At 40.8% G+C, this 19441-nt stretch overlaps 1 protein-coding gene across 2 annotated transcripts in view; it reads left to right on the top strand.

The window, feature by feature from the left end:
* adamts17 (ADAM metallopeptidase with thrombospondin type 1 motif, 17) overlaps nucleotides 1-19441 on the top strand; it is a 112122-nt gene that overhangs the window by 10748 nt on the left and 81933 nt on the right. For both annotated transcript variants that reach the window (XM_069172905.1, XM_069172904.1), the window contains exons 3-4: nucleotides 4397-4559; nucleotides 18540-18712. In XM_069172905.1, coding sequence (XP_069029006.1) covers nucleotides 4397-4559; nucleotides 18540-18712 — 336 coding nt within the window. The remainder of the gene's footprint in view (nucleotides 1-4396; nucleotides 4560-18539; nucleotides 18713-19441) is intronic.

Raw genomic sequence — 19441 nt, 5'->3', positions numbered from 1 at the left:
GATGCATACGGTGAAGCATGGTGGTAATGTTCTGGTTTTTAACTGCATTGATTTCATCATGTCTTGTGGTTTTCATATTGTAATTGTTATAACCATTGCAATTATTGCACATTTTAAGTATGGGATGTCTGAATGTGGAGGTTTTTCAGTTATTTAAAAGTATTTTTGATGGAAAGTCATTTGATGGAAATCACTTTTCAAGTTGGCCAACGTCTGGACGTTGATACACAGAGACTTCAAAAAGAGATGATTCCTCCGTCCTGTTAGGGTAGAGCAGAGGAGAGCGATGAGTCCGCTGTATTACCTCCTATCTGACGCCACCCCTCTCCAAAGGTGCCGGGGATCCTTGTAGTCTTCTTCTGTTCAGTCTGTCTGCCCAGTCCGTTCTCTCCCCCCGGCTGCTCAGCTCTGTGAACATATACTCACTCCCCCCCAATTAGCTTATGGGCAGCAGGTGTGACCAATGCCACGTGCCTAGTGGCTGCAGCACCTGCACTGGATAGTAGATTCCCTCTTATCACCTCCTCCAATCTGAGCTTGGGTATCCGCCTCCTGTGCTGTGTCTACCAGGCTTTTCCCCCTGGTTTGCCACAGTTGTTTTTAGCTGTACATATGTACGTTGAGAGAGCAAGTTACAACCGGAGTCAAATTCCTTGTATGAGTAAACATACCTGGCCAATAAAGCTGAGTCTGATTTTGACGTGACTTTAACATAAGGATTAATATTAGACATTCTCTGTGTTTTTCGAGAATGCCTTGAATTCAGGAAAAGACGCCGATTATTCAGTAACCGAGGGTTTCACTATCACTTTATCCACGTCTACGAGCAAATGATCCACAATAAAACATCTGTATTGTTTTTAGAACTCCACACCAGGTTGACGCCGATCAGGTCTTCAAAAACAAAACGAACAAAATGTGACCACGTTCACTTCACAGATGGGTCAGTTTCCATTTAAGATCGTTTGAACTAATGTTACACTTATACAACATATTTGTTGAGTGAACATTTTTAATGTAGGCATTGTGAAATAGGACTGAACTATTGATCCGCCACTAAGTAAGAAAAACTCTTCAGTATCTGTTTGTTGTGGTTCTGTTCTGTCCCGAGTGGGTGTTACTGTGAAGTCCGCAGTTCGGATTCAAAGGATGATTGATGGTCGAAGTATTCTGATCTCTTGGGGTTGTATGGAGCAGTATGTATGCAGCTCGTGGAGCTTTTAGACTCTTTGGTCTCAGACACACCAGATGTGGAGTGAGAAAAAAAAGAGACCACTCCGGATAGTGCTGAGTCACCACAAACGTGTACAGTGTCTTGTCGGATGGCATACAGACTCAGACTCATCTGTTTCTTTACAACCTATTTTTTTTATGTGGTTTGAGTTTGTTGTCGGTTCTTTGTTTATACTGACAGGTAATGTTGCTTACTATGTTTTTCTTTTATTTATTAGACTCCAGCCTGTAAAATCCATCTTCCTGCACCCTGCATGGAATTCCTGAAAAAGTTTTACCAGACAGCGATTGTCCAGAGGTGGAAGCATTGAGCTTTACTTTACATGCCACAGAATGAATCACTGTTTCATACAAATGTGTTATCAATCGTGGCTGTGTGCTCATAAATTGTGCGTTGTGGGATTTTCCTTTGAGGTTACATACATGCTGCTCGACCCTTTCGACTGGCGGCGCTTTTAAGGCTGAATGCAGCATCAGAGGAAGATCTGCTGACTCTTCTCGGGGTATATCAAGAAGTACTGACACTTTTTGTTTGTCTTTCAGCTACAAAATCACATTTCTATTAGTGTCATGTTATTTTATGAAACTAAGAAGGGATGAGACCTTGAATACATAATTCAGGCATGGTATTGTGTTGTACTGTTGGTCTCTCATGTTTTGGAAGATACACAGTCATTGAAGTTAAGTTCTTAAAGTGAAATTAAGACCTAGCTGTGAGTAAAACTATTTTTCAGGTCACATTTATTGTCTTGTTTTTAAAAAGATTTTTCTGGGGGGTCATTTTGCCTTTAATTTGTAGCTGCTGTAGAGATAGACAGGAAATGTGGCAAATTAAGCATTGAATTAAAAGCAGCAAAGGTCCAGATGGCCAGAAGTGGAACCAGACTGTACTGCAGGGGGGAATTTTTGCCCATGTGGTATGTGCGCTTACAACTCAACCACTGGATTGGATTTAGAGTTTTATAGTATGTGTAAAACCCATTGACTGTGTATAAAAGTAGACGTAGCTTCCGGATATGAAAAATGAGCTGCGATACCAGCGAGTGCCACTAGAGGTCGGCTCCAAAAAGCCTCCGGCTCCATAGACTCCCATTCAACTTCTCTCATCAAATCCAAAGTGAATAAAATGTGTCCATCAGTTATCTCGGTGTTGTTAGCTAAAGTCACTCCTTCTTATTAGTTTTCTGGAGGTCCATCTGAAAATAATCCCTCATTCATTAGAAAAGAAGATTCAAGAAGACCTGTTTTTGGGGGCGTGTCTGTTTGATTGACAGGCCTGTGGTGCAGTCAGGTTACAGCTATCGGTGAGCGGGACGTAGTATCGTCGGGTTTCCAATCAGATCAGTCAGATCCACCGCTGGCTCCTCCCTCAGTTTGCCCAAATATGGTCACTTCCTGCTCCAAACCAAAACTCCAAACTCCTCCAGCCAAATTCCGAACTGGAGGCTTCATAACGGCCATTCACAAACCGATGACGTCATTGCTGGTTGCCGCTTGGTGAAACACAAACTGTTACACTTAAACTATGGCAGTTTGCATACTATGCATTTTTTTTGCTGAACCACTGCTATTATGGGATGAAGATATTTTCGTGTTTGAAGAACCTCATTGTGTCCTGCCTTGTTGAATTCTGTGTTTACACAACTTTTAGCATTTACAGCTGACAGAAGTCGTGTTTCTAAGGCTCTATCTCCATCTTAGTCTCCATCTTAGTCGTCATAAAAACGTTTATTCACACAACACTTAAAAATCCTGTTGTGCTTCATATTCAAGTGGAATGTAGAAATAAGAACAGAAGTGCTGTTGGCATATGCAAATGATTTACTGTATTTCTTTTGGTAGTAATTGAAAGTAATAACTTAAAGCTGTGACGGCACGTTAAAATGAGGCTCGAATGCACAACTTCGTCTCGTTTTGTTAAACGCTTTTGTTGACTCAGCGCTTCCCTCCCTGTGTGTCTCTGTGTTTATGGATGTGATGTTTGGGTTTTATGTGCATATAAAGCAGACAAGTAAGATTTGATCACGTGTATTCACTCCAGATTCATTCTAATGCCAGGCTTGTGATGACATCACCCGAGTTGCAGGTGTTAACAGGGCCGCAGTGAGTGGAGTATTACAGTCATAACTATTCAGTCTCCGTCTGCTGTTGATCAGTAAAAACATTAAAATGACTTTCATAAATCATTTTTGGTAGCGGGTGTCAACCCATTAATGCTTTGTTTATTTTTGTAAATTTTTTTTTCTATAACCTAAGATTGTTTTTTAACATAAGTCTGGATGTTTCTGTAGGAACTTTCTGTTGTCCCAGATAACAGCGGGGATCCTTGTTAAGTTGCCAAGAAGTGATTTTCATGGACATTCCACGAATCCTGAGCGTGTCTTCTCTGCATTCATGGCTGGAGTCTTTATGCATGTGGCGAAGAATGACAAACACAAACACACACACACACACACACACACACACACACACACACACACACACAAACACACACACACACACACACACACACACACACACACACACACACACACACCGCAAAAAACAAAATCTTTACGGTCGGTTGATTCATCTGAGCTGAAATGGGATTATTTTTTGTCCATCAAATACAGTAATGGTCATTCATTCAAATTCATAACATTTTCTTTATGCGCTTAGTTTGTACATTATGTAAATTATACAGTGTAAGCTGCCATTCATAGCTTTCATTCCTTTTTCATCATGCGTTTTAATCTTTGGCGTCGCTGTGTTCCAGGCATCAGTTGTGAAACAATGTGATTATCACTATAACATATTTTTTTCCAGTTCTTCTGTAAGTAAGAACTCTTTGACTTTGCATCCCATATGCGTCACATTGCATAACAAAGTAATATTCACTTTCACAGCTGAAACAAATTATAGCAAAATGTGATTGCAGCTCCAAGGTCTCAGAAAACGGTCAAAAGCCTTGTAATCATTTCTGCAGTTCAAAATTGTACGCCGGCTTCGTGTGCATTCAGTGCCAAACAGGTCACTCTCAAATTTAGTATTTAATGTATATTGAATAATTGTGTTGTAACTGCTAGTAACATTACATTTAAACACTCTCTATTCACCATCTACCAAACTGATCAAATTCTTTGCTCTAAGACCAAAGTTTCCTTTTGCACACATCTCTGCACAGACCGGGCTCGTCCAGATCGGGGAGGACAGCCTCTTCATCCAGCCGGTGGGTGAACACGACCCCTCGCGGTCCTTCTCCGGGCTGGAGCACCAGCTGACGCGACACCGACGCGCCGCCAAGACCAACTCTGCTGATGAGCCCGACTACTGCGGGACCATACAAGGTGAGTGACAGTCGGAAAGAGTGGATGGCAGCGATTTGATTTTGAAAGGACACGTTTCCCGTGACATGCAGTAAAAACGTCCAAAACTAATGTTGTGACATCAGTAATTCAGTCAGACAACTTATGACTGAAATATTTACTACAGCAGCAGAACACAGTTAAAGTTTGGCATCAAGGCTCTCTGGCCTCATCACTCCCCAGAAATGTGATTACACAGAGATATTGAGGAGTGATGAGAAAATATCTTGAATCCCCCGGAGCCTTAGGTGATGATGGAGAATGAGGCATGTCATATGGTGCAGTATGGAGCATCTCGCGTTGACTGCCCGAACTATCTTGCAAGCATCACTCCCTGTCAGTCAGACAACTCATGATCGAAATGAGTATTACAGCATTTAAATAACCCGATAGATAGATAGATAGATAGATAGATAGATAGATAGATAGATAGATAGATAGATAGATAGATAGATAGATAGATAGATAGATAGATACTTTATTAATCCCTCAAAGGGACATTTTTATTGTTTTGTTTCTAACTAAGGATGGTCTTGTTCGACAGTTTATCTTGCCGTTTTATTTTGTTATTCTTTCTTTGAGTTTCCATGGTCTTGTTTCCTGTTTTATTTTGCCGCTCTTATTTTGAAATAGCACTCGCTTGGTTTTCCTGTCGCGCAGAACGGAAAGAACAGTGAATGTATGTTAAAGCGGGAAATTGCCGATTGAGAGTGTTGATGTAGGAATTTCCAAATGGAAAAGAAAGAAGACGCAGTAGTATCAGTCATCCCGAAGATAATTTGTGTTCCTTGACAAGATATATTGGGAATATTGTGTACGTAAAGTTAAATCAGACAAGGTGAGATGATGCTGAGGGTTCAAGGACAGCCTTAACCGTGACACCAATTTATGCACCACATTGAGAGACAGTCTTGTATCATTGCCTGAAGGTCGCAGCTTTTAGAGGTCATTGAGTTTGACCTGTCAATAAATGTGTTAATTGTTATGATAAACCGCAGGTTTATTTCCAACCAGTCTTACTGTCTGACTGCAGATTCTGGTGTTCAGAGATCTCAATAATGACTTAAGTGACTCCTATAGTCCTTGCCTTCTGTGTAATGTGGGTAATGCTCTGATGCAATGACTGTAAGAGTTTTATTGAACCTGTGGACAGCTGCCCTGCTTTTATTTTTTGTGATTATAATTCAAACATTAGGATACAAAAATCAGGAGGTGCACGGCCGGCTGAAACAACACCGAAACACAATGTGTGCAGGCAGTCATGATGTCACTTTTGGCGTGTGTTACCATGTGTAAGGTTGGCAACGGCAACAACCTCCGCTTCACACGCCTGAAAACATACATACAGTACTTTGCATGTGAGTTAGTTTGGTTAAATATTTTGGCTGAGAGAGAACTTCCTCCAAATGGGTCAAATTACTGTGGACGGGAATCAGGGTGATTTTTCAGAATCTGGGGAATGTTCTTCACACTCACCTCAAAAACCCTGAAACTTCTTCCACTCTGCAGTGATGTGAATGAACTGGTGTCTGCGTCTCTGCCCTCCCTGCTGAAATGGACCCGTGGAACATCTTAGGGAGGCCGTGCTAATAAATCATGGGTTTCAGGGCAGCATTTACTGCTACCTGTCATTCTTTGATGTTCGTTCAGCTCCGGTGTGCTGTAAGACCGGCTGTGTGGAATGCAGATGTTTCCTTATTTAATGTGGATCTCCTTTCTGCAAACTTCTTGTTGGAACCTGCTGAGACTGTTGCCATTAACGCTACCGAGCACAGAGCGACCCTTCCATCTGCACGTTTAGGTCAATAATGTGCATATTTTCCTAACCCTTGGCATCTCTGTGCCAAGATTAGACATTTTTCTAGTGAGAGGAATTTACAGTCAGGATTTAATTTTTTTTCAAAACAAAGAAAGCAAATCTGCTGCGAATGGAGCTACAGCAGTTTTTTTTTTTTTTTGCAGAACTCACCTGAAAACAGGATCCACACTGTTCTGAAAGTGGAGTCAGTGAGTACAGCCAGAAACCGGAATTAAAAACTTTACTAACTTCTCAGTAGATAACTTTTAGTTTTATTGGAACTTCTCTGAGGTAAACCACACAATATTCATCTAGAAACAAGCCAAAAATAACCGAAATGTAAATGGAAAGTTAGCTGACAGATGGTGGTGCTCTGTGTGAATATCCTGTCTGGATGTTAATGCAGGTGCAAATGAAGCAGAACACATTGTGAAAGTTAATTCAATCAGTGCAGCCTCACCACATTCTTTAGAAGAAAAAAAAACCCATCAGCCTACGTTTGTGCTTTTTTCATTGTAGTATGTTAAAATGATTTCCAATGTGCTCAATAGATTAGCAGTAGCAATAGATTAGCAGTAGCATTAGCATTAGCATGTGACCTTCACTGTACCAATCGTAGCAGTCGCTCTTCCCCTTCACCTGGGATTCACCTTGTTGATCTAAAAGTCACTCAGCGCTGCCGACCTCATGAGCGCATGATCACAATGCCAATGTACTTTAGATAATGAAAATACAAGAAATAAGACTGGAGTCACCAGATATCGTTATGCACATAAGATATTCAGACACAGATCACAGGTGGAGTGTCAAAGTGTTAAATTTCCCTTTTAATGTCCAGCTTCTTCTGCAGTGGAGCAGTTCAGTGGTCGTCAGATCAGGTGTCTGTTGGCAGGTCGGGCTTCGTCTGGCAGTCTGTTGTAAAATAAAGTGGAAGTAGTGTTCTGACAAACAACTCCTGATTCGGGGTTTTGTTGGGTTTTCTGGAGGTCTTCGGTGCTGTAGTAGAGGTGGTGGTTGGTGGGCAAGTATCTGAATAAAAACCTGTGCAGGTTTACATTATTGTGGACTGATATCATTACACTTGTTAGAGAATCCACTGTGTGCCATGAAAATTATAACAACAGAACAATCTTCTTTTTTTTTTTTACGATTGTTTAAAAAAACAGGATTCGAGTAGATTTATAGTTATATATGACAAATATCGTGTTTCTACAGCAGTAACAGTAATGTTTACAATAATAAACTCAATGATATCTCAAAAATATTCCTGACATAAACTTACTGATTAAAGTTTAGGAAGAATGAGGAACATAGAATTGGGCATCATGCCTGATTGTTATGATGGTATTAAAAACCCTCTTTAATAAGAAAAAAACCAATACATTTGCAGGTCCTTTATGATCAATGTGGCAACATGTTATTTGTGTCTGACTGTATGCAGTACACTACCTGATCTTATTTACAGCCTGTATTGCTGCAATAGTGTACATGAGCCATAAGAAAACTACATTTAACATCTCCGACCTTACAGACTTTAAAGAACTGAGAAAAAAGCAACTCATTTCGCTGTATGTCTGAAGGAAATGTGAAACTATTTGCTGATGTGTCTCGTGGACTTTGGCGCACTTGCTCGAATTGCAGCAGATTGTTTCAGACAACTGTTCTTTGTGGACATTCGGGGTAACTGTGAGGGAGGAGCAGGATGTTTTTGCAAAGGAGCAGCATAGCTAGTGGGGAAATGAAAAATCACCATTAAACTGGTGTTATCATTGTCAGGCCGCAGACAATTAAAACTCCTTGAAGACATTCCCCACGTTTCCCCCATGCAGTCATTACCCAGAGCAGCCTGACCTTGAGAACTGAGCTGCACCCCCAAAGTTACATAACTTCAGCCAAGCTCGAGACCACCGGCACTTTTGACAACTTGTAATTCTTTCCATATGTTCATAACTGGGGCATACACAATAACTGAGACCTCCTCTTTAGAAGGAAAGAAGAAAAAGCAGCAGATCTGCACCTCCTCCGTCTGCTTGTTTTCAGCAAATATGGACAATGTTTAAACAGGGTTTTTCATGTTTTCATCCAACACTTTCCTAAACAACTTGCATTTTTACACTCATTCTTGTGTATTGGAAGGATTGGATTTCTGCAGATGTTGAATTAGTTTAAAGATTTCTCTGTAAAAAAAGTGAGGTAAAGAAATGCTTATCAGGAGTCAGGGAAGTTAGTCGGCTGAAGTCCAGCAGTGGGTGGAAAGAGACAGTTTGCAGAATATCAATAGTACCCCAAACAAAGTGGCGAGAGGAGCTGTGAGGTTCGAGCTGCAGCCAAGTCTCCCCGGGCCGACCAGAGCAAGGTGTGGCAGTCGGGGAACACAGATTTGCTCGGGGTGTTTGGAGAGCGACAGCAGAGGCCAAGAGAAATTTAAAAGATGTTATTTTATTAATTTGGTGCTGATAGATTCAGGGTGCAAATGAAAAGAAAGGCCCGGGTTCAAGAGAGGAAATAGAGAGGTCACTTTAGGACAGCAGGCAGCTAAAGAAGCAGCAGGGGGAGGCAACACAGGAGGAAGAACTTCAAAATCTGATTAGCAGCACTCAAGAGGGCAGAATATCTAAGGAGGAAGGAAAGGATGAGGGCTTCCCTATTTAGAGACACATTTAGCTTTATTGAGAAGAATCTGTATGAAGCAGCGTCACTTAAAAGAAGACAACAATAGAGAGTGCACTGAGAACCAAGATGTATCAGCCGTCATTAGTGTTTGTGGAGAGACGGCCATTCAAAACAGGCAGCAGTAAAAACCCATTCCATCATCTCTCTTTTTCCTTTGTGCAATAACGTTGACTCGTGTAGAAGGACATTCATCTCGTAGTCACACTATATACTCAGTAGAGTATAAAGCTAATGAGCAGAATCTTAAAGTTGACAAAGCAAGTACCCACTTTATATACTGTTTTTCTCACATTAGTGGAGATGTGATTTGTGAACAATGTTAATTACTTCAGGCCTGAGCAGAAGCAGCGGCACTCCAGTCACTGTATGAGGCAATGTTCTCCCACAAAGTGCTGAGTGGGCACAGTAATTGTTTACCGGTGGTGCTGCTGTTGGTTTCACAGTTCAAAGCACTGTTATTTGTCTCAGTGTGACCCAAACACCCCCCCACTCTTTTCTTAATATGAGGTTTGTCCTCTGCAAACATATAATCAAGTGAAAATCCCCCCATGGAAACTGTTGACTTTTTCAACATATTTGAACAAGCAAGCACTTGATCTTCTTGGAACAGCTCCTATTAATATAGGTGATTTGCTCAAATAAAGGACATGGAATTTACATTTTATTAATTCAAACACATTTAAAAGGATGAGAGACATAGAAAGAGTAAGTATGCATATTTTCACACCTTTAAATCCATGAAGTTAAAATCAGCGCTTCAAAGGATACTAAGGATTAGAGCCTCATTAAGAAGTGAGAAGTCGAACTGGTCTTTTATGAACCTCTGACTTTTAAAGGTCTGGTGGTCTTTTTGTTATTGAATGTATGATGTTATCTGAAGAGCTTTTTAAGGGCTTCCAAACAATGGTTGTGTGGCCTGGGGAGGGATTTTAAAAAGCTTTCCCAAAGTATTTCAAATCTTTCACTGTGGGGAAAATGATTTACAAGTTGTGCAGATTTCAAACAAACCACCTGTTTGTCCAGGAGTGGCCGCCCCAACTAACTCAGCCCAAAAGCAGATGGTTTGATGGAAAAAGAAATCAAATAGAATCCCAAAATTTCATCACAGGATTCCTCAGGTAACGTTTACAACTTTTGGTGTCGAAGGGCATGCACCTACGATCATAGAGCGACGCGGAAATGTATTTTTCAACAGAAGAAGCACATCAGCAAATCTACCAAGGAATGGCTCAGAAGTGCTGCGGCAAAGTCTGGATGTGAATCCCATGGAAATGGACAGTAAATGCAAAAAAACAAAAAACAAAAAAAAACCATCTTGCAGAATAAAATATTGCAAGCTGCTGTCGGAGACTGCGGGAAAAATATGCAAAACACAAAAAAGGTAATTTTTTTTTTCTCGTCAAAGATTAATACTAGCCTATGAAGCAAATAGTACTTTTCTAGTGTTCTACAGAAGAATTTTACACCTATTGATATCTATAAAGTTGATGGTTCAACTTTTCACGGTTTTGTGCCATGAGGGAAAAATCAGTTCTCTTCTGTCTTCTTACAATATAAAAGTGCACTAATTATGTAATAGGTGTCATATTTAATATTATATTGCATTGACCAAAAAAAAAAAAAAAAAAAAAGTTTTTTCCAAACACCTAAAATGACCTATCTTTACATTTTCCAAAAAGGCTTTCTGGTGTAATGTTTTTTTTTTGTCTTCAGTGGATGGTTTTTACTATTACTCAAACCCTCACCGACTTGGACTGGATACTCTCGGACACCTCCAAATTTGTTTTGTTTTGGTTTGCTTGTATTTTGTCAAAAACAACCCACACATAACACACTTTTCCAAATAGCTAGAAGAAAAAAAGTGAAAAGAACAAAAATATATTAAAGTACAACAGCAATAATACAAAACAAAATACAGCAGCGAAAAAAGCATTACGCAAGATTAAAACAGAAAAAGGTGAAACACGTTATTTCCAATGGTCACTTCCTTGTTATGTTGATATCCCTTCCTACTTCCAATAGAACTGACTGTCTAGTTTTAAGGAAAAATCCAAACTATCAGAAACCTGGTGGTCAACCGATCCAATGGTGCCCTCCACATTCCTTTCTCTGTTGGAAGAAATGCTTTCTGTTGATCTGATAATCTAACATGGTTGCTCTTGGGAGTGAAGAGTCACAACTCTTCTTTTATATTATCTAACATTTGCCAGCTTGAATCTTCACCTGGTTCCCGTGCGGACCTTGGTGGTCACTGGTCAACCGTGGTCAACCGTTAACCTGAAGGTGTATAATGAGACAACACTCACAAAACTTTGGAAAGACAATGAACAACGACCTATTTTGTCATTGTTGACTTCATTACAGCCATTTCCAATTTCATTTTAAAATCCAGGAGAATGGTTGCGTTCATTCTAAAATAACCAGTCCAAGGAATAAGCCGACTTTATGGCTGTCAAGGACCTGATGTTCCCCAGACTTGTATAATGGAGTCCTCTATTGGGTCATGCTTTTTTTTTTTCTGTCTATTAAGTTGAGTAATATTTTTTTTTTCTCTCAGATAAAGTAATGGAAAGAATGTTAACAGATTAATTTTTTTCTCAAACCTGATTTATTTGCCTATGACCCTAAAAACACAGTGATCAGCTCTGCTTTGCTGGTTTGCTGGGAGTAAATATACGTTTTTTTTGTTATGTTATTTTCCGTTATTATACAATCAGACTATAAAAAAATCGTATCAAATAATTACAAGCTAGAAACAGTAATATGCTATATTTGCAGCCTCAAATCTGTCAGAACAGAGTGACTCAAATTCTTGGTTGGGCGTTTGTGTCTTGGGTAAATCCATAATGCAATATTAAACAGAGTTCTCCTTCTCGTGTAGTATTGTCAAAGGCTTGCCAGAGTTTCCCTGAGGACAAAACATCTATCAGTCACATTTGTACACTCTACACTCCAGCAAAGTGGCTAAACAGACACGAGATGGGCCAAACAATACAGTGCTCCTGCCAAGCATGAACCTGACCTCACAGAGGTGGCCACTGAGTTCTTTAAGTAAGCAGTCTCACACTGATGCTGGAGCCCCCAGCGTGCTAAATACATAGTGGAATGTTTAAACCGCTAAGCAGTCTTAACAAGCCGATTTAATGTCCACAGTAATACTGATGATGAGGAGGAGGATAAAAAGGAAAACAGATGCACTGGAGAACCGTAATTCGGTATAAGTTTGGTATTCCAAGAGCTCGTTGTTGTAACGAGTGGAGTATTGATTGATTCATTTAATTTATGGATTACTGAGTAATGGCAATAGATTACATTATATAGTATGGTTTGTTATTGATAGAAATGTTTTGATATCTATCCTAATGTGATACCTGGGTTTACAATCATAGAGTGGGTGTGAAAGTGGGCTTCGCCTTCGGATCTGAAGAATGAGACAATGCAGAAGTGCCATAAAGCTCGATTACGACAGAGTGCTGCTGGGGTCGCTTCCAAAAATCCACCATCTTCATAGACTCCCATTTAAATTCTCTCATTAAATAAAAAGTTATTATGGTGTTGTTAGCTAAAGTCACTCCCTATTAGTTTTCTGTCAGTCCATCTTAAAAATAATCTCATTATTAATTAGATTTAGGCCTCAAAACACGTCTGTTTGATTGGCAGGTCTGTGATCAGGTTTCGGCCATAGGTGGGCGGGGAATGGTATCCTCGGGTTTCCAATCAGATCGAGTCAGGTCATTTCTGGTTCCCAACTGTTCCGAGCTGTCAGGCTAGGGATGGCTGAGAAGTCCAAGTCGAGGTTTCATAACTGGCAGTTCACAAACCAATGGGCGACGTAGCCATTGGTTGGCAATTGGTTCTCCGTGTGAACCCGTGTTTCTTTTTAAATTTCATAAAATAAGCCAAATTTCTTCTTTTGAGCTAACTTCTTCCCATTGTGAACCCTCACCATATCGAATCAAAGTCAGAATTTGTGTCATCTACCCACCTCTTTTAAATGGCCACACATGAAGGTGAAAATCTCCTATAATCGAGAAGGGTGAGGTGTAATAATATGTTGCTCTTTTTTGTAATCTCAGTATGACCACCAGTGACCTACAGAATGTTCTTTGCTGTCAACATGGCAAAGAGCACGCTGGGACTACATTTAGACTTGCGCATGATGAACGCAGTTGTGTCTGGGAATGCATGGCTACGCTGCTGCAGCTGGCGCAGTCTGTGGAATCAGCTGCCACGGCGACAGCTGGAGGGCTAATGTCCCTGTTAGGGTTAATGTCGGCAGCTCACCCAATGGTGCGACTGGGGCCGCTGCATATGCGAAACCTGCAACGATGCATTTCCGCGGCTCAAACTACAAGTTACAGCGGTTCCTCTTTACATGACCGGGATTACATTAGTACACTCAGGTGTTCATGAACGTTCCCATTCTGGGATTGGCCGGGTGCTCGGCCAGAACCCGGGTGTCACGTCAACTTACATGAACCGTGTGTCGTCGGAGGGTGTTCCACCGCACCGCAGGTACGTCGTGATGAGGTTGGACAGCAGCGCAGTCGTAGCCTACCTCAAGTACCTCACCCGGCAGTACGGCGTCACAGATCTGGACATGGGCAGATTGTCATCTTAGTTTTGCTAAGGTCCTGCCCCGCCCTGGGAATCCTCTTATGTGGGGGGCCGGCAGGATGTCCAGGAGGGACCCGCTCCCGGATGAAAGGAGCATTTCCTCAGACATATCTGCCCTGATGTGGCAGCGCTTTAGTCGGCCGGGTGTCGACCGGTTCGCGAGCAGGGAGAAGGCCTCGTGCCCCCTCTGATTTTTCCCTAAGGGCAAACGATGCTCCGTCTCTGAGGTTGGATGTGCTTTGCTCACTCCGAGTGACCCCCTGGGCTGCCTTAAGCATTCCTGAGCTATTATGCCATCTGATAATTACAGTGTGCAATGGAGGTGACTGAACGGAAGGCTCTGGAAAACATGGAGGAGGGGTTGTCGGCTGTTCATTAACAAGTCTTGATGGGATACGAGGAGAATCTCCGCTCCGTCTACAAATTGTATGCTGCATGTTGGGGAGTGTACATTATTATATCAGCCAAATTATTTACCAACACAGATTATGGCGGCAATAATAACTACTGCTTGTATTCCATGACAAGCTAACTCTCACTCTGCCCTGACAATATTGCTCAACAACATCATGACGTAGGTGTTATATTAAATATCCAGAAGCAGATGTAATAGCGGTTTGTGATTTCAACAAAGCAAATCAGAGATGAGTGTCTTAACATTTTTAGCAACATGGTACATGGCCAACAAGAGGTGTTGATATCTTTGATTAGGGTTACACCCCTTTATACAGATGTTAGCCATCTGTATAAAGCTTTTGCTAAGGCAAGTACTATGCTTTGTTTTGTTTTATGAAATGTAAATAAAAACAGACTGTGCTGATTTGAAAATCATGTAAACTCATATTTAATTGAAAATGGAACAAAGACAACATATCAGATGTTGAAACTGAGAAGTTTTATTGTTTTATGAACAATTTATGCTCATTTTGAATTTGATTTATAAAAAGTTGGGACTGGGGCACGTTTACAAGTGTGTTGCATCACCTCTTCATTGAACAACATTTGGGAACGGAGGAGACCAGTTTTCTGGAGTTTTGAAAGTGAAATGTTGTCCCATTCTTGCCTGATATAGGCTTTCAGCTGCGCAACAGTTCAGTTTCTCCTTTGTCGTATTTTTTTGCTTTATAATGCGTCAAATCTTGACCAATGGGTGACAGGTTGGAACTACAGGAGGCCAGTTTATCAGCCAGACTCTTCTACTATCGAGCATTAATGCTGGCTTTTGAACCGTGCGCTAATAACAAGCTGGATGGTCCCTCTCCTCTTTAACCCGGAGCATGCAGCGTCCATGATTTCCAAACAGAATCTCAGATTGTGATCCATCAGACCTCAGGACAGTTTTCCACTTCACCTCAGTCCATCTTCAGTGATCTCGGTCCAGAGAAGGCGGCGGTGTTTCTGGATCATGTTTCTATCTGGTTTCTTCTTTGGAGAGTTTTAACCTGCATTTGTGGACGCAGCGATAAACTGTGTTCACAGACGATGGTTTTCACAAGTGTTCCTGAGCCCATGCAGTGATTTCCACTCCAGAATAGTGTCTGTTTTTAATGCAGTGCTGCCTGAGGGCCCAAAGATCACCACCATCCAATATTGGTTTCCAGCCTTGTCCCTCGGGTTCAGATATTTCTCCAGATTCTCTGAATCTTTTAATGATATTATGAACCGTAGATGATGAAATCCACTAATTCTTCGCAATATTAGATTGAGAAACATTATCCATAGATAGAGAGTCTCCTTCTCTGGGACACTGTTTTTATGCTTTATCATGTTGCTCGCCTATTACCAATTAACCTAATTTGTTGTGAGATGTTCCACCAGGTGTTTTTAGTACTGCACAACTTTTATAGTCTTTTGTTGCCCTGTACCAACTTTTTTGAAACGTGTTGCTGGCATCAAATTTAAAATGAGCACATATTTTTCATCTTTCATCAGTTTCATCTTGTTATATGAGGTGTTTGTTCTATTTTCTATCGGCCTTTCGCGTACAGAGATTTCTCCAGATTCTCTGAATCTTTTCATTATTTTATGTACCGTACATGATGAAATCCCCAAATTATTTGTAATTTTACATCGAGATACATTATTCTTAAGTTGTTGTCTTACACAGACTGCTTGTTTGGGATGCAATTTTTAAACCCAACATGTTACTGACCTGTTGCCAGTTAATGTAATTAGGTGTGAAATCTTTGACCAGATGTTTCTTTTTGCGTTACACAGCACAACTCCATACTTTTGTTGACAATGTCCCTACTTTTTTTTAAATGTGTTGCTGGCATGGAATTTTAAATGAGCATATATTTACAAAAACAACAATAACATTTCACAGTTTAAACTTTTGATATGTTGTCTTAGTTCTATTTTCAATGAAATATGGGTTTACATGATTTGCAAAACATCATATTCTGTTTTTATTTACATTTTACACATCTTCCAAACTTCTGTGGAAATGGAGTTGTAGAAAATGTAACAACCCCTGCAAATTGGACATGTTTTAAGACTTCGGAAATATTTTCTCAAATATATGCTTTCAGAGACATATACAGTGGGTACGGAAAGTATTCAGACCCCTTTAAATTTTTCACTCTTTGTTTCATTGCAGCCATTTGCTAAAATCAAAAATGTTCATTTTATTTCTCATTGATGTACACTCAGCACCCCATCTTGACAGAAGAAAACAGAAATGTAGAAATTTGTGCAAATTTATTAAAAAAGAAAAACTGAAATATCACATGGTCATAAGTATTCAGACCCTTTGCTGTGACACTCATATTTAACTCACATGCTGTCCATTTCTTCTGATCCTCCTTGAGATGGTTCTACTCCTTCATTGGAGTCCAGCTGTGTTTAATTAAACTGGTTGGACTTGATTAGGAAAGGCACACACCTGTCTATATAAGACCTTACAGCACACAGTGCATGTCAGAGCAAATGAGAATCATGAGGTCGAAGGAACTGTCCAAGGAGCTCAGAGACAGAATTGTGGCAAGGCACAGATCTGGCCAAGGTTACAAAATAATTTCTGCAGCACTCAAGGTTCCTAAGAGCACAGTGGCCTCCATAATCCTTAAATGGAAGAAGTTTGGGACGACCAGAACTCTTCCTAGACCTGGCCGTCCAGCCAAACTGAGCAATCGTGGGAGAAGAGCCTTGGTGAGAGAGGTAAAGAAGAACCCAAAGATTACTGTGGCTGAGCTCCAGAGATGCAGTAGGGAGATGGGAGAAAGTTCCACAAAGTCAACTATCACTGCAGCCCTCCACCAGTCGGGGCTTTATGGCAGAGTGGCCCGACGGAAGCCTCTCCTCAGTGCAAGACATATGAAAGCCCGCATAGAGTTTGCCAAAAAACACATGAAGGACTCCCAGACTATGAAAAATAAGATTCTCTGGTCTGATGAGACCAAGATTGATCTTTTTGGCGTTAATTCTAAGCGGTATGTGTGGAGAAAACCAGGCACTGTTCATCACCTGCCCAATACAATCCCAACAGTGAAACATGGTGGTGGCAGCATCATGCTATGGGGGTGTTTTTCAGCTGCAGGGACAGGACGACTGGTTGCAATTGAAGGAAAGATGAATGCGGCCAAGTACAGAGATATCCTGGAAGAAAACCTCTTCCAGAGTGCTCTGGACCTCAGACTGGGCCGAAGGTTCACCTTCCAACAAGACAATGACCCTAAGCACACAGCTAAAACAACAAAGGAGTGGCTTCGGAACAACTCTGTGACCATTCTTGACTGGCCCAGCCAGAGCCCTGACCTAAACCCAATTGAGCATCTCTGTAGAGACCTGAAAATGGCTGTCCACCAACGTTCACCATCCAACCTGACGGAACTGGAGAGGATCTGCAAGGAAGAATGGCAGAGGATCCCCAAATCCAGGTGTGAAAAGCTTGTTGCATCATTCCCAAGAAGACTCATGGCTGTACTAGCTCAAAAGGGTGCTTCTACTCAATACTGAGCAAAAGTCTGAATACTTATGACCATGTGATATTTCAGTTTTTCTTTTTTAATAAATTTGCACAAATTTCTACATTTCAGTTTTTTTCTGTCAAGATGGGGTGCTGAGTGTACATTAATGAGAAATAAAATGAACTTTTTTGATTTTAGCAAATGGCTGCAATGAAACAAAGAGTGAAACATTTAAAGGGGTCTGAATACTTTCCGTACCCACTGTATATTCATAGCAAATTTAAAAAAAAAAAGTCCTGATTAACTTGGCACAATATAAATCCGGGTTAATTCTGTATCATTCTGCCCAGCTCATTGCACTTCAGCATCAAATATCGGCTTTAGTTAAGCTGAATTGACTGTTAGAAAGATTTAGGATCAACATGCTTGCACACGTGCGTGAAAACGGTTACTCAGTCATGTTTTTAAACAATATTTAAACATTTGCCTATTAACAGGTGACACTTAAACAAAGGACCCATTAAAATTAACATTTTGTGGTCATTTTTATAATTTGATAAATTTGATCATCGGAATAAACAGAAACGGATCAATAGATACATTTAAAAAAATTTAGGATTTGGTTGCCCTTATGGATGTACTGCTGCAAAAGGCTGCCGGTTCTTTTTACTTGATCGATTGCTCGCCGTTCTCCTGATACAGCGTTTACTTGAACGAACAATCGCTTCCGACGTATTATAAACGATTTAAACAGTTGGTTTTCCTTGTGGTGCTTTTCAAGTACATTACCTTTTCCTGTCGGTACTGTTTCACTGAAGCTGAAGTGTTTGCTTATTCAAATGTCGTAAAAAGAATAAAAGTCAACAGTTTCTATAGAAGGTAGTTATTATTTTACATGTCTGTATGTCAGGGCTCAGTGTGTCTAACCTTGGTTTTTCCTTTATGTCCGGTTCCTGTTTGTGGCAGGGAAGAAGAAAGAGAAGAGGTCAAAAGTGGTTGAGGAGCAGCGCGGTAAGAGAAACGCCATTCGCCTGCATGAAGTGTACACCGTGGAGACGGTGGTGGTGGCCGACTCGGACATGGTGCAGTACCACAGCGCCGAGGCAGCGCAGAGGTTCCTGCTCACCGTCATGAACATGGTAAGAATTCCAGAAACAAATATAAAGTCAAACATGAACTGTTTTTTTTCTACACAGAATTGCGACACTCCTGAAGCGTTGTTGGTGGTGGGAAGTGATTTTATCTTTATATTGTCACGATCTGAGCATTTAGTACATCTTGACATAAATGTGTTCTGAGGATTATTCAGACTAACGGGGACACTGGGAAGAGATGGTAATGCAGAATTTACTAAATGGCATTTTTCATTGCTGTAACACCACGAGAGAAGTATAAGACCTGGACAAGAGCAGCCAAATAACAGATTATATGAAATCACACTAGCAGCATTTTCACTTAAATGTCTTCCAGAGATCCACCAGTATGACTGTAACATGGCATGTTGACATTCATTTACGAATGAGTCTATCTTTCGTCAAACACAGTTTCCATTTTTTTCTTCTTTTGAAGTCATTTTGGGAAATGCTGATTTGATCTCACTCTGCATGGATGGTTATATACCCCCCTCCCCCTCCCCCACCTCCACACACACACACACACACACACACACACACACACACACACACACACACACACAGTCCATTTATCCACTGCAGCACAAAGCTTGATCCTCTCACACCTGCTAGAATAATTAAATAATCCGAGCTTGAATTGATGTGATCAGGTTGCACATGACGGTTTAGATTATGAATGTTTGTTTATTTACTTATTTATGCACGTGACGTACATGTTCATCTGCATATAAGGCA

This window comes from Embiotoca jacksoni, unplaced genomic scaffold, assembly GCF_022577435.1.
Source record: "Embiotoca jacksoni isolate LCO1_2020_lvr unplaced genomic scaffold, fEmbJac1.0.p SCAF_56, whole genome shotgun sequence".
NCBI classification, from domain to species: Eukaryota; Metazoa; Chordata; class Actinopteri; family Embiotocidae; genus Embiotoca; species Embiotoca jacksoni.
Note: the sequence above shows the minus strand (reverse complement) of the source record. Positions and strands in the feature narration are given on the sequence as shown.